Below are 14,316 nucleotides of genomic sequence, written 5' to 3' on the forward strand. Positions count from 1 at the left end.
GGACGACCAAAGGAACCAAAAACTGGAGCCTGAACGTCGAGGTGGTAATGACAAGCAAAGGTATGAAGAGATTTCCAAGTAGCCGCCCTACAAATTTCCTGAGACGACACAGATTGAAACTCCACCCAAGAAGTCGCCTGAGAACGCAAAGAATGGGCTTTCAGACCTTCAGGAACTGGCCTGCCCTTGCAAATGTAGGCTGAGGAAATCGCCTCCTTCAACCAGCGAGCAATAGTAGTTTTAGAAGCTTGCTTACCTTTGTTGGGTCCACTCCACAGGACAAACAAATGATCAGAGAGACGAAAGTCATTGGTAACTTCAAGATAGTGCAACAAGATCCTTTTGAGATCGAGACGATGGAGATCGTTATCACCGGAGGCAGAGATCTCCTCCGGTGAAAAAGTGGGAAGTTCAACAGACTGATTAATATGAAAAGATGAAACAACCTTAGGTAAAAAGGAAGGAACAGTCTTTAGAGAGACACCGGAATCCGAAAAACGGAGAAAGGGATCCCTACAGGATAGAGCTTGGAGCTCAGAAATTCTCCTGGCAGAAGAGATAGCAACCAGAAAAACAAACAGTCTTAAGAGTCAAGTCCTTAAGAGTGGCACGACGAAGAGGTTCGAACGGAGCCAAACAAAGAGCACGAAGCATCAAGTTTAAATTCCACGAAGGACAAATAGACCGAACAGGCGGGTTTCAGATGTTTAGCGCCTCTTAGAAAACTAACAACATCAGGATGAGAGGCGACCGGACGACCTTTGATGGTGCCTAAAAGTGAAGCAAGAGCAGAAACTTGAACACACAAAGAGCTCACCGAGAGACCTTTAGAAAGGCCATGCTGAAGAAAAGAAAGTAAGACTGCCACAGAGGGCGAACGAGCCGAAACGCCCAACTCTTCACAAACATCCTCAAAAACCTTCCAAACCCTAACATAAGTAATGGAAGTTGATTGCTTGCGAGCCCTGAGAAGGGCGTTTCAAATGTCGCCTTTCAAAAGCCATGCCGCTAGACAGAAGTGATCCGCCTGATCGGAAAATACGGGACCCTGGCACAGAAGATGGGGTAGATGACCGAGACGGAGAGGACCGTCCACCGAGAGATTCACCAGGTCCACGAACCATGGTCTTCGAGGCCACTCTGGAGCCACGAGAATGACCGGACCGCAATGGAGCTCTATCCTCCAAAGGACTTTTCCCACTAGGGGCCATGGAGGAAAACACATAGAGAAGAACGTCGGAGGGCCAGGGAAGAACTAGCGCATCCACCCCTTCTGAACAATGCTCCCTCCACCAGCTGAAGAACCGTGGAGCCTTTGCATTGGCTAGCGTTGCCATGAGGTCTAGGTGAGGGGGACCCCACCTGTGCACAATTATAGAAACATAGAAACATAGAAATGACGGCAGAAGAAGACCAAATGGCCCATCTAGTCTGCCCAGCAAGCTTCACACATATTTTCTCTCATACTTATCTGTTTCTCTTAGCTCTTGGTTCTATTTCCCTTCCACCCCCACCTTTAATATAGAGAGCAGTGATGGAGCTGCATCCAAGTGAAATATCTAGCTTGATTAGTTAGGGGTAGTAGCCGCCGCAATAAGCAAGCTGCACCCATGCTTATTTGTTTTACCCAGACTATGTTATTAGCCCTTATTGGTTGTTTTTCTTCTCCCCTGCCGTTGAAGCAGGGAGCTATGCTGGATATGCGTGACGTATAAGTCTTCTCCCATGCCGTTGAAGCAGAGAGCCATGCTGGATGTGCATCGAAAGTGAAGTATCAGGCACATTTGGTTTGGGGTAGTAACCGCCGTAACAAGCCAGCTACTCCCCGCTTTGTGAGTGCGAACCCTCTTTTCTTCTCCCCTGCCGTTGAAGCAGAGAGCTTCAACGGCAGGGGAGAACGTCATCGCGACATCCGACAACTCCCACTCGCCGGGATCGAGATGCTGACGACTGAGAAAGTCGGCTTGAACATTCTCCCTCCCCGCTATGTGGGAAGCCGCCAGACGATCCAAGTGTCTCTCTGCCCAAAGAAAAAGCTTGCTGGCCTCTAACGCCATCAGATGGCTCGAAGTTCCTCCCTGTCGGTTTATGTAAGCTACAGTGGTGGAATTGTCTGATAGTACTCGGACAGCTTTGTGACGAATCAGAGGAAGAAAAAACCTGAGGGCCAGACGAACCGCTCGGGCTTCTAAGCAATTGATGTGCCATCGAGATTGGGAAGGGGACCAGAACCCTTGAGTGGTTTGAGACTGACAGACATCCCCCCAGCCGGAGAGGCTGGCGTCCGTCGTTACTATGACCCAAGAGGGAGTCAAAAGAGGCATTCCCTTGAGAAGGTGAGCCGGGGAAAACCACCATTGTATGCCGGCGATGGTAGATGCGGACAGAGGGAGAATCTCCTGATAGTCCTCGGATATTGGCTTCCAAAGGGACAACAAAGCTCAATCAGAAATCTTCTAAACCAATTAAAATTATGCCTCAATATGAACAAAACTGAATGCATCCTCATCAATAGAAACAACTCCATTCAAATAACCACAATGCCATATATACAAATTGATAACACCATAATCCATCTGAAGAGCTTTGTAAAAGACCTTGGTATATGGATAGATAATGATCTGAACTTCAAAAAGTGTATAACAATGAAAACAAAAGAAGGCTTCCACAAGCTTCATATTCTAAAACACCTTAAACCTCTCTTATTCCCACAAGACTTCAGAACTGTCCTGCAATCTCTAATCTTCTCAAATCTTGATTACTGCAACTCACTCCTCATTGGCCTCCCCAAATCAACATTAAAACCACTTCAATTGTTGCAGAATGCGGCAGCCAGAGTTCTCACCGGCACAAAGAAATTTGATCACATCACTCCGGTTCTGAAGAGTCTTCACTGGTTGCCGATCGAACAAAGGATCATATATAAGTCTCTAACCTTACTTCATAACGAAATACACAAAGCAGACAACAAATCCCTCTACCACATGATCCAACTTCACATAACACCTCGCTCAACAAGAAATACCAATAAACTCAAATTAGTCATACCCTCCCTACCATCTGCCAAACTATCTAACACCAGAAATAGAGCCTTCTCAATCGCAGGACCAAAAGCATGGAACTCTTTACCAAACTACCTAACCTCTATTAATGACTGCAAATCTTTCAAAAAAGAACTCAAAACCTGGTTATTTAGACAAACTTTCACAGATGGTATTGGATAAACTAACTCTCTCATATCCAGTTCTACATCCCCTCTTATTTTCTTTTATTCTACTCTCTCCTGATATGCCCTTTTTGTCTCACTAATCCACCCCATCCCCCATATGATCTAGTACACCCATTTAACTCATTTCAATTTTAAATGGTACATTAACTCTCTTTCGATGTAAAGTAAACATTTATATATATCTCATGTTCTAGCAACTTTCATGAGTCACAATTGATAACCGAGTTACGTTATTTTTTTCTTGTTTACCTGTTCATAATCTTTAACTGAGGCTGAAATGTATCTAGTTTTTTGTAAACTTGTCAATATGTTAACATACGGAAATGTTATATGTACTAAGTTGTTTATAATGTAAACCGGAGTGAAGACAATCTGTTATACTTCGGTATAAAAAAAGACTCTAAATAAATAAATAAATAAATAAAGCTAGCTGTTTGTAAAGGACGCATATGAGCAAACGCCCAAGGAACGAGATCGATCGTGGAAGCCATGGTTCCTAGAACCTGGAGGTAATCCCACGCCGTGGGAAGAGGGAGAGTGATGAAAGTGTTCAACTGATTGATCAAGTTGAGTGTTCGTGAGTCCAAAAGAAAAACTTTCCCGACTCGAGTGTTGAAAAGAGCGCCCAGGAATTCTAGTTGTTGAGAGGGTCGAAGAGAGCTTTTGGAGAAATTGACTATCCAGCCGAGAGACGTGAGAAGGGCTAAAACCCTGTCTATTGCAAGGGAACAGAGAGCGGCGGACTTGGCCCTTATCAACCAGTCGTCCAGGTAAGGATGGACCAGAATTCCTTCCCGGCGAAGAGCTGTGCAACGACCACCATGATCTTTGTAAAGACGCGGGGAGCAGTGGCGAGACCGAACGGGAGAGCCCGAAACTGGAAGTGCTGACCTAGAATCTGAAAATGAAGGAATTTCTGATGTTCTTGACGAATGGGAATGTGGAAATAAGCCTCCTTCAGATCCAGAGAAGCGAGGAATTCCCCAGGATGAACTGCCGCTATCACCGCCCGCAGGGTTTCCATCTTGAAACGGGGAACCTTGAGGGCCTGATTTACCCTTTTGAGATCCAGAATGGGATGGAACGAATCGTCCTTTTTGGGAACAACGAAGTAAATTGAATATTGGCCGGCGCCCCTTTCATGAACTGGAACCGGAACGATTGCCCTCAATTCCTGAAGATTGAACAAGGTGTGGCAAACCGCAGGCCGCTTGACGCGGCCGCAAGGGGAAACGATGTAGAGATCCGACAGGTGTCTGGCAAAATCTAATGCGTAGCTGTGCTCGATCACGTCGAGGACCCAGAGAGGTTGGAAGTGATTTTGGCCCACTCCTCGAGAAACATGGAAAGACGCCCACCTAAGTTTCGTTCGGAGGAATGGACTGGCCGAATTTCATTGTGGGGTAGACTTAGAAGAAGTGGACTGCTGATGGCCATCTCGGAAACCACGGCGTCCACGAAAGGAATGGGACCAAGACTGGGACCTGGAAACTGCACCCCTGGGAAAAGAACCACGGGCTCTGCTGACATAGCGGCGATTGCCCCTGAAGCGAGAACGAGATGGGACAAAAGACCTTGACTGTTTAGGACGGTTCTCTGGCAGCTTATGGACCTTGTTTTCACCCAAGGATTTGATAAGCTGCTCCAGGTCCTCACCAAAAAGCAACTTACCCTTAAAAGGAAGATTGCCCAACTGAGCCTTAGAGGAAGCATCAGCAGACCAATTGCGCAACCAGAGAAGACGTCTGGCAGATACCGCTGAAACAATAGCTTTAGCTTGGACCCGAAGCAAATCATACAGAGCATCCGCCCCATAAGCAATAGCACCCTCCAAATGTTCAGCTTGCTCAGCCTGAGCAAACGGGAGGTCCTGGGTGCTGAGTAACTGCTGCATCCACCTAAGGCTTGCCCGCTGCATGAGACTGCTGCAAATAGTTGCTCGGACACCAAGAGCTAAAACTTCAGAAATGCGCTTTAAATAAAATTCAAGCTTACAGTCTTGAATATCCCGTAAAGCAGTCGAACCCACCACTGGGATGGTAGTGCGCTTTATCACAGCTGTGACAGACGAATCCACCTTGGGAATTTTTAATATGTCCAAGCAGTCCTCAGGAAGAGGGTATAGCTTATCCATAGCTCTCCCAACACGAAGTCCAGACTCAGGAGACTCCCATTCCCTGAGAAGGAGCAAGCGGTGCATGGGATGAAAAGGGAAAGAACGCGGTAAGGCCCTAAGTCCCACCAGGACTGGGTCCGCGTTTGGAGTAATAGCTGCAGCCACAGAATCCTCTGGGAGAGGGTCAATTCCCAGTTCTTGAAGAACGAAGGGAATAAGAGGCTCCAATTCTTCCCGCCTAAATAAACGCAGAACTCGTGGATCATCACCCTCTAGAGGAGGGGGGAGTAGAATCATCATCATCCCCAATATCGTGAGGGTCCACAGGAGGGGGGGAGGGGTGGGTCCGAGGCGGGAGGGGGGACCCCTGGGACCACGCGAACCCTAACGGGGCCCTGAGGGTCCAAAACCTCCTCAGAGGAAGGCCTAGGTGGAATTGGAAGGGGGGAGGAGCAATAGGAGGGGGGTCCATATCCCTTTGCAGACAGGCCAGGTATGAATCATGCATCAAAAGTACAAAATCCAAAGAAAAACGGGCCCGGGCCGATCGTTTTGTGGGGGGGGGGGGGGGGGGGTGTTGAAAAGGCGAGGGGGGTCAGAGCCAGCACCCCGAGAGCGAACCGGGCTCAAATCGGGCGCAAAAAGGGAAAAATTCGAGTCCCCTGCATCTGGAGAAGCAGGAAGAGAAAAATCCAACATGGCCGCCGCAGCCGCGCAATCCTGAGACAAAAAAGGCTTGGCAGCACAGCGGGGAGTCCTTCCCCGAGGCTTAATTGCTGGCAATTCAAGAGAGGGACCCTCACCCCCCCGAAAGGCACAGAGAACAAAACCCTTCACGAAAGAGCCGGGAGGCCGACTCTCCACAAGCAGTGCAGCACAATGGCCGCGGCATGAGAGCAGGAGCCGCGATGTAATTAAGAGAAGAGCTGAGCTGGGAGCCCCAGAGGAGTTAGGCGGGAGATTGAACCCCGCTCTCTCCTCAAATAATAAAACTACTGCCTTAAAGTTAAATTTAGTAAAAATTCTCTATTAGTTCTTTTTTATTTTTATTTATTTATTTTTTTTTAAAGAACTGTATGAAAAACAAAGCTCTGTGGAAAAAGTGACAGAAAAAAGTTTTAGTTCCTCACAGAGACAGGGGAATGAAATTCATCCCTGAAAGGCACATCCGAGGAATAGACCACTCGGGGCATGGCAGCAGTGGGGAGAGGGACTGGCACCACCAGTATCACCCACACAGGACACCGGGAAGGGAACCTAGGCTGATAATAATCAAGGGGCAATGCCCCCTAGGAACCCCAAGAGCGAGGGAGACAGAGAAGTGTCTGCCCTAAACACAGTCAGTGAGAAAAGTTCTCAAAACAAATTTTTTTTTTAAATTAATATGAAGTAGACAAAAAAGGTACTTGCGTGAGCTTGCCCCAAAGAAAAGAGGAGACAGAGAGGGCAAGCTAAACAGGGAACCGAGAGAGTGAGATGTTCCAGCTGCTGGAGACAGTTGAATACTGAGGGTTCCGGGGTAGGTTCTGTCCTTATATGGGCTAGCCTCAGAATTCTGAACTGTCTCCACCTGCTGGAACGGGGGCTTAACCCATGGTCTGGACTGATCCGGGTACGTACAGGGAATTAGGGGGTGGAGTCAAGATGGCGGCGGGCATGTAGCAGCAGCTCGGATCTGGCTGAACCTTTTTTCTTGCTAACGGAATCCTTGGAAAAGAATGCCTCCCAAAAGGAAAGGTAGAGTCAGGGTATATCCCTCGATGCCCCCAACTCTGCCCGGCCAGAAAACAATCCCCGAACTGACCGCAATTTACCCGGTTGGGGGAGCATGCCCCACTGATAGGAGCGGCAAATCTATCTGGAGAAACATCCTTAAGCCCCCCAGATCTGAGAACTCCGGCAGCGCCTGGACTCTACCAACTCCCTGAGCTCACGCCGAGTGAAGAGGCACCAAAGAGTATCGTGAGCAACGCCGAGGGAGCAGCCCTGGAATTGGAGGGCCCCAGATCATCAATGGCGTCTGGCGAATCTGACCAAATATGAGTGGCAGCAAGAGTGGAGACTGACCCCAGGAGTGGAGGTGCGCCAGTCCCAATGGGTGAAGAGGTGAGAGGGAAACCACTGAAAGAACACTCCGGGCTACAGTCGCTCCTAGAGATGGAAGATATCACAAAACCGGTAACGGTAACTCTTGACTCTTTGTGGGAATTACATGCTTCATATCGCCCTATGTTTAAAGGCTATTCTCAACAACTATCATTGTTATCGGGGAAAATGAACAGGTTATCGCTGGAACAGGATAATCAGTTTCAGGAATACACAGACAAAATTGCTGCGTTAGAAGAATCTGCAAAGTCAACTCAGAATGTTTGTGCAAAGTTAATACAGGACAAACAAACTGTGTCTAGAAAGCTGTAAATTATGGAGAATAAAATGAGAAGATTGAACCTGAGAGTTTTAAACTTCCCAAGAGTTATTGGTGAACTACCTCGTGTAACTTTAAAAAAGTACCTTGTAGAAGTACTAAAAATACCTAGTGAGAGTACACCATCCTTTAACAAAGTGTACTTTTTACCATTCACGAGAGGAGGGGAAGTTAATCAGCCACAGCTAGATATCGGGAATCTGACAGAGTTTTTGGAGTCCTCACTTGAAATAATAGATAGATCGACTTTGCTGGTTTCTTTAATTATTGAGAGTGATGCAAGTCTGATTATGAGATATTATTTTCAACGCCCGGCATAGCAATTTCTTATGTTCTTAAAAGTGATAGAGGGGGGAACATAGTGATCTCCAAAAGTTGCTAATTTCAACAGGTTGGAACTAAAGTACAGTCTTCTATAACAGTGGTTCTCAACAGGGGTGTCGGGACACACTAGTGTGTCACAAGGTCCTGGGAGGTAAGTCGCAGAGCCAGCAGAAGGCTGATCTTTCCTCATCAGTCTGCGCAGGAGCTGTCTGACTCCTCCTTTATTGGGTATGACAGGAAGCTGCTCTTGCTTCCTTCTCCTCTTCCTGGCCAATGGAAAGTTGTTCCCTCCTCCTTCACCCAGATTAGAGGGAGATACCACCAACTCCTGTTCATATGGGGCCAGCAGGACATCAGCTTTATCTTTCCCTGCCTGGTCGGGCAGTGAGGCTGCTAAAGCTCTCTTCACCCCATGGGGCCCAGATGTGAAAGTAGGAGCATAAGGGAGAGAGGTGCTTGCTATGAAGATCCGCTGCTGCTGTCTCCTCTAATTCCTCTCATCAATGCTTGCCCTCATCTGCTGCTGGTAAACAGGGAGGGAGATTCTAGATTGGACTGAAGGTGTTTCTGCTGGCTGGGAGACAGGAGAAGGGAGAAATGTGCAGGGCAGGAAGGTGTGGGAAGACTGGGAGTAAGGGTGAGGGAAAGGAGGTTCGAGTTGCTGGTGTTGTGCAGGGGAGAGGGGGAGCACAGGGAAGATAATGCCCGGGGGGGGGGGGGGGGGGGGGGGACGACAACCTGGGAATGTTGGACAGGGATATGATGGGATGATTGAGTAATTGGGGAAGTGTGGGCTGATGGCTGCATGAAGGGGAGTGATTGGGTATAAGAGCCATAATATGTCTGCATTTCTTCTCTCTTCGAACTTTACTTAGTGTAGGAGGAAATATATTTTTCTGTTTCTAGCTCTCCAGTTTTGCACAGCATGCAGAGTGGCTTTTTGGGGTTTCCATTCCAGTTTTTGTTACCACATTTGTAATTTGTGGTCTCTTATTCTATATTTACTAAAGTCAGGTCTGTCTGTGTTTGTGACGGAGATGAGGTACTTTACTAGCATGTAGGGATTTGTATCAGCCTTATTTGTTGTGTTTTCTCAATATTATATTACACTGGGGGTGAACTGCTGTCTTTTCATGGGTAGGGCTATTGCTGTTTCACTTCTAGGAGTTAGTGCTGCTGCAGTATGGCAGGTTTGATAGACATCTACCAAGTGGGGGTTTGGGCTTTTCCCCAGGTTTTATATTGTTTTATAATGCACCTGGGTAGCAGAGGAAGTTTGTGAAGTTTTTATTGAGATGACACCATGATCAGATTATCTTTTTTTGTATGGTGAGTTGTACAGCGAAATGTCTTAGTTCTGCTCTGCACCCATTTTTAGGAAGTGGGGAATTCCTGTGGAAGCAGAGCATATGTTTATATTTACTCCCTTGATGGTCATGTGATCAGCATCTCTCAGGTATGTCCTGATAGAAAAAAGGTTGAGAACCACTGTTCTATAAAACCTTTAAAAATTGGATCTCAACGAGGATGGGCAAATGATGGGATCTGCATGCTGGATGAAGATGGTTTGTGACTAAGGAGGCCTGGTTTAAGATTGTTCAGGTTTTCAATTCAGGTGACTCGAAACAAACTTACCAAATTCCTATCAAAATCATGGCTCATTATGCTACAAATCCAAGTTCTGTGATGAGTGAGTATAATCATTGCTTTAACAAATCATTCTTAATGTAATCCAATGCAGAAGACAACTCTGGATAAGCATTCTTACCAAGTAATTAATTATGTAAAACTGGTCGTATTCTCTGTTCTTTGCCTTGATTCTGCGATGCTGCTTCTTTCTCATGTGATCTTTCAACGTGTTTTTGTCCCGGAAGGTTTTCTCACAGTATAAGCACTGCAAACTGAATCAAAAACAAAAACGTGAAAAGAAAGAAAAGGTGGCTCCTAGAGAGGGAACAGAAATATTAAAAGCAAAAGACGAACATTCAGAACATATAATGAACAGTAAAAATATGGCTCTATCATTATTTATATTATTTAGCGTTTTTCTATACCGGCATTCATGATTACAATCACATCATGCTAGTCTACATTTAACAGGGGGTGTAAATTAAAATAAATAACTGAACACAACTGAAAAACTGTAACAAGTGAAATGAAAAACTCTGAAGTTACAATAAAACAGGATGCTAAAACTGGGTGGAGGAAAGTCTAAAGGAACTTAACAGAAAGAGCCATTATTTACAGTATTCTAAGAATGTCTGATTGTGGTTGTCGTTAATATGTGATTCAAATAGGGTCTGGAAATGCTTAAGTGGTTTGGGTTTTTTTCATTATTTTTAGGGGATACGGTAATATTTTTATGTTTTTACTCTTTTTTTTTTTTGAGCAGAAGCAAAGTATGCTGAATCAAACCAAAGGCCCATTGAGCCCAGCATCCTGTTTTTGGCCAACTGGGGAATGCTGCATCCCAAAATCTCTACCATGGGTATTTTTTAGCCTGAGAAAAACTCTTCTCCTCAGGATTTGCCACTGATATCAACAACTAGCCTATTTAGGAGTCTGGCAGTTGCAGTGGCACTCTGGGATGAAAACTGTACATCCCACTAGAAATTACACACTAAATCTAGAGGCATCTTTATGAATCCCACATTGTAAAACAGGTCAGTCATAAGAATAAATTAAGTTTAATATATGATGACCAAAGAAAAGAATGGAATGGCAAGATCTAGTTCTAAACTGATTAGAATCTGTAATACCATCAAAGTAAAGAGGGAGAGAGCAGATATGCATCTTGTTAATGAGAACATGAACAAAAGTGAAAACATGCTAAAATATGAGTAGAAAGATGCAAGTGGTACAGATACCAAGTACTAAACAGACTATCTGCTGCATTTCAGTTCTACCTATAGCGAACACAGAGATCAGATGTAAGAAGCTTCACCTTAGGAGTTATGCCCATTAGACTTTTAACCAATAGTATCAGGCATTTATACATTTTATTCAAGAATATGACAGATTCGGTGTTGCAGGAGACTTGGGTCTATGGGAACCAATGCAAAAAACTAGATTACCATCATTAAAAGTACATAGTATAGTTGGTTTTCCTTTCCTTGAATGCATGCTTATTCTTGATTAAAATGCAGTTACAAGTTACTGTAATGTTCTAAGTTCTGAGTCTAACATCAGGAAGGGAGATTTTCTTTAAGACTGGTTCATACTTATCCATTTTCTTCTGCAACAAGTCCAAAAATTCAGTGCAAAATACAATGTTATCTGGTAGGCCAACATTGAAAGCATGGTCTCTGTTCATGTGGTTAAAAAGAATAGATCTAGAAAAAAAAACACAAACAAACAATGGGAAGATATTACTACAATTGTCACTACTGCATTTCCTGCTCTTTATCAGATTTGGTTGGAAAGCATAGTTTAAATCTTAAATCATATTTAGCATTAACCACATCATCAGCTTTATGTCATATACAGGATATACGTCACATCGGTCCTGCCCCTATCCTGTGCTTTCTTGGCCATGATTGCACAGGCTGCAGGGTTCTCTTATATTCTGGGAAAAGACCACATTAATGGATCAAGACAAACTACTAAAAAACCCCTCAGAAATGCTCCAGCAGTCAGAGAGCAGGAAGGAAGAGATACCAGTGTAACAGCCCATTCCTTCAAGGGAGGGGCTCTGGGAGACCTAGGATTGGACAGAAATAGTTGGGAGGAACATGGAGAAAGAATGAAGAAGAAAAATGGAAGGGAAAGTAGCATCTGCATAGCAGGGTGGTTTTAAACACATCTTGAGCTGGGCTTCTGTTCAATACATTTAAAAACATTTGAGATTCCGCTTTTTTTTTTTTTTCCAAAAGCAGATTTCAATCAATTTTAATAGCCTAGCAAGGTCATTGGCAGATACATTAGTTGTAGTATCATGGGCAGCCATACTGTGAGTGTTTTTCTAGGCATAGGAACTTACGGGCCGATACAGTACAGTGTGCTCCGGCGGAGCGCACTGTTAACCCGCGATTGGATGCGCGTTTTTGATGCGCTAGCTTTACCCCTTTACCCCTTATTCGAAAACACTCGTCCAACACCCCCAAACCTAATAGCGCCCACAACATGCAAATGCAAGTTGATGGCCCTATTAGGTATTTCCGCGCGATTCAGTAAGTAAAATGTGCAGCCAAGCCGCACATTTTACTTTAAGAAATCAGCGCCTACCCAAAAGGTAGGCGTTAATTTCTGCCAGCGCCGTGCACAGAAAAGCAGTAAAAACTGCTTTTCTGTGCACCCTCTGACTTAATATCATGGCGATATTAAGTCGGAGATCCCAAAAGTTAAAAAAAAAAAAAGTAAAAAGAAAAAATTAAAAAAAAATTTTGAAATAGGCTCGCAGCTCGAAAACCAGATGCTCAATTTTGCCGGCGTCTGGTTTCCGAACTCGTGGCTGTCAGCGGGCTCGAGAACAGACGCAGGTAAAATTGAGCATCGGCTGTCAAACCCGCTGACAGCTGCCGCTCCTGTCCGAAAAGAGGCGCTAAGTACGCGCTAGTGTCCCTAGCGCCTCTTTTTACTGCTGGCCCTAATTTAAATAAATTAAATTACTGTATCACACACACAGGAGAGTGTCCTGTATCGGCCCGTTAATTTGTTACTAACAGACTGGCTGGGGGAAGGCCTGATTGAATAGTGATGCCTTTGCTTTTTTTCCCCGGAAGGAGAGGTAGCACAATTCAAGGTAAATGGATTCCAGATTTTGGGAGCATCGCAGCTGAAGGCCCCAAATTTTGTGCAGGTCAGTTTCGCAGAGGTCAGCAGAGGTAGGGTGGGGGAGAAGTAGAAGAAGATCAGAGGAGGCAAGGAGAGAGAGATACTATGGGGCCTGTTAATTCGCGCATTTGAAGACAAAGCAGAGAGCATGGAGTTTTACCCTGGTTTCTACCTTGAGCCAGTGAAGTTTGTGTAGAATGGGCCTGATGCTTTGGCATTCCACCATTCCATTTCTGCATTAGTTTCCAACCTATAAATCAGTGTTTTCTATGCTGGAGAATGGTCACCACCTTAGGGTATTCCTACCTCTGCCTCCTGAGTGGGAAAAGGAAAAACTTTCTGAACAAATTTGCACTAGAGGATTTAGCTATGGAAAACATTTCATTAACTCAAACCCTTTTGTTTACACAGTATCAGAGCTGAGCAATTTAAGCCAGCACATACCTCTCGTATAGAGATTTAGGTACTTGAAAAGGTTGAACTGACAACTCAGATACGTGCTGGCTTTGTCAATTTGACATGGATCAAAAAGCCCCATTCTAGGCAGAGATATTGCTCTGTGTAGGGCATTTCTGGTAATCAAAGTCAGTGTAAAAAAAAAAAAAAAAAAGCTTTCAGGCTGTTTACATAATGTCATGTACAGGTTATGTCTTATTTTACATGATCAGTTACCTCACAGTAAGATGCAGTATCTTTCACTGTTAGATGTCACATCCTGAAAAGATCACGCTACTATCCTAATGTTGCCTGACATCAGCTCCTGTGAGAATCTCCAAGAGCTCTGTGTTATGCTGCATGCAAGGAGTGTACTCACCCACGAAACACTTTTGTGGTGAAAAGTCAGCTCAGAGAGATACTTTCAGGGGCTTTCAACAGACAATAGTGTTGTAAATCCAGAAGTGGATCCTTGGGCCGACCGTTGATGGAAGACGGTCAGGAGGCAGTTCAGGTCAGCAGGCAGACAGGTAGACTGGCAGGGAGGCAGGTAGACTGGCAGGCAGGCAGGAAGGCAGGTAGGCAAGCAACTTGCTTGGTAACTGTGTTGCAAGGCAATGAAACCTAGGAGACGCCGGGTTTAAATCCCCCCAGCATCTGATGTCACAGAAGGGGGTGACGTCATAGGAGGAGGCGTGTCACAACAGTACCCCCCATCTTACGTCCCCTCCTCAAGGGTCCGGGTTTATTGGGATGGTCATGATGAAACTGGGTTAACAGGGACTTATCCAGTATATTTCAGGCAGGTTCCCAAGAGTCCTCCTCAGAGCCGCAGCCCTCCCAGGCCAATAGATACTCCCATCGGCGGTTGTGGAAGCGTACGTCCCGTACTTGGTAAACAGGATCTTCGTTCGGGGAGGTGGAGATCGCATCCGGCGTGAGCCGATGGAAACGGGGAGAATATCACTGGTTTCAACAACGACACATGAAATACGTTGTGGATGCGCATGGAGG

The 14,316-nt window shown here is 45.3% G+C and overlaps 1 protein-coding gene across 6 annotated transcripts in view; it reads right to left on the reverse strand.

The window, feature by feature from the left end:
* The window catches only part of ZNF277 (zinc finger protein 277), a 171,117-nt gene that overhangs the window by 34,832 nt on the left and 121,969 nt on the right, over positions 1-14,316 (reverse strand). For all 6 annotated transcript variants that reach the window (XM_029616938.1, XM_029616940.1, XM_029616941.1 and 3 more), the window contains exons 6-7: positions 11,316-11,426; positions 9,863-9,995 (exon numbers count right to left, since the gene is read on the reverse strand). In XM_029616938.1, the coding sequence (XP_029472798.1) occupies positions 9,863-9,995; positions 11,316-11,426 (244 nt within the window). The remainder of the gene's footprint in view (positions 1-9,862; positions 9,996-11,315; positions 11,427-14,316) is intronic.

The sequence above is a fragment of the Rhinatrema bivittatum genome, chromosome 9 (genome assembly GCF_901001135.1).
Source record: "Rhinatrema bivittatum chromosome 9, aRhiBiv1.1, whole genome shotgun sequence".
In the NCBI taxonomy this organism is placed as follows: domain Eukaryota; kingdom Metazoa; phylum Chordata; class Amphibia; order Gymnophiona; family Rhinatrematidae; genus Rhinatrema; species Rhinatrema bivittatum.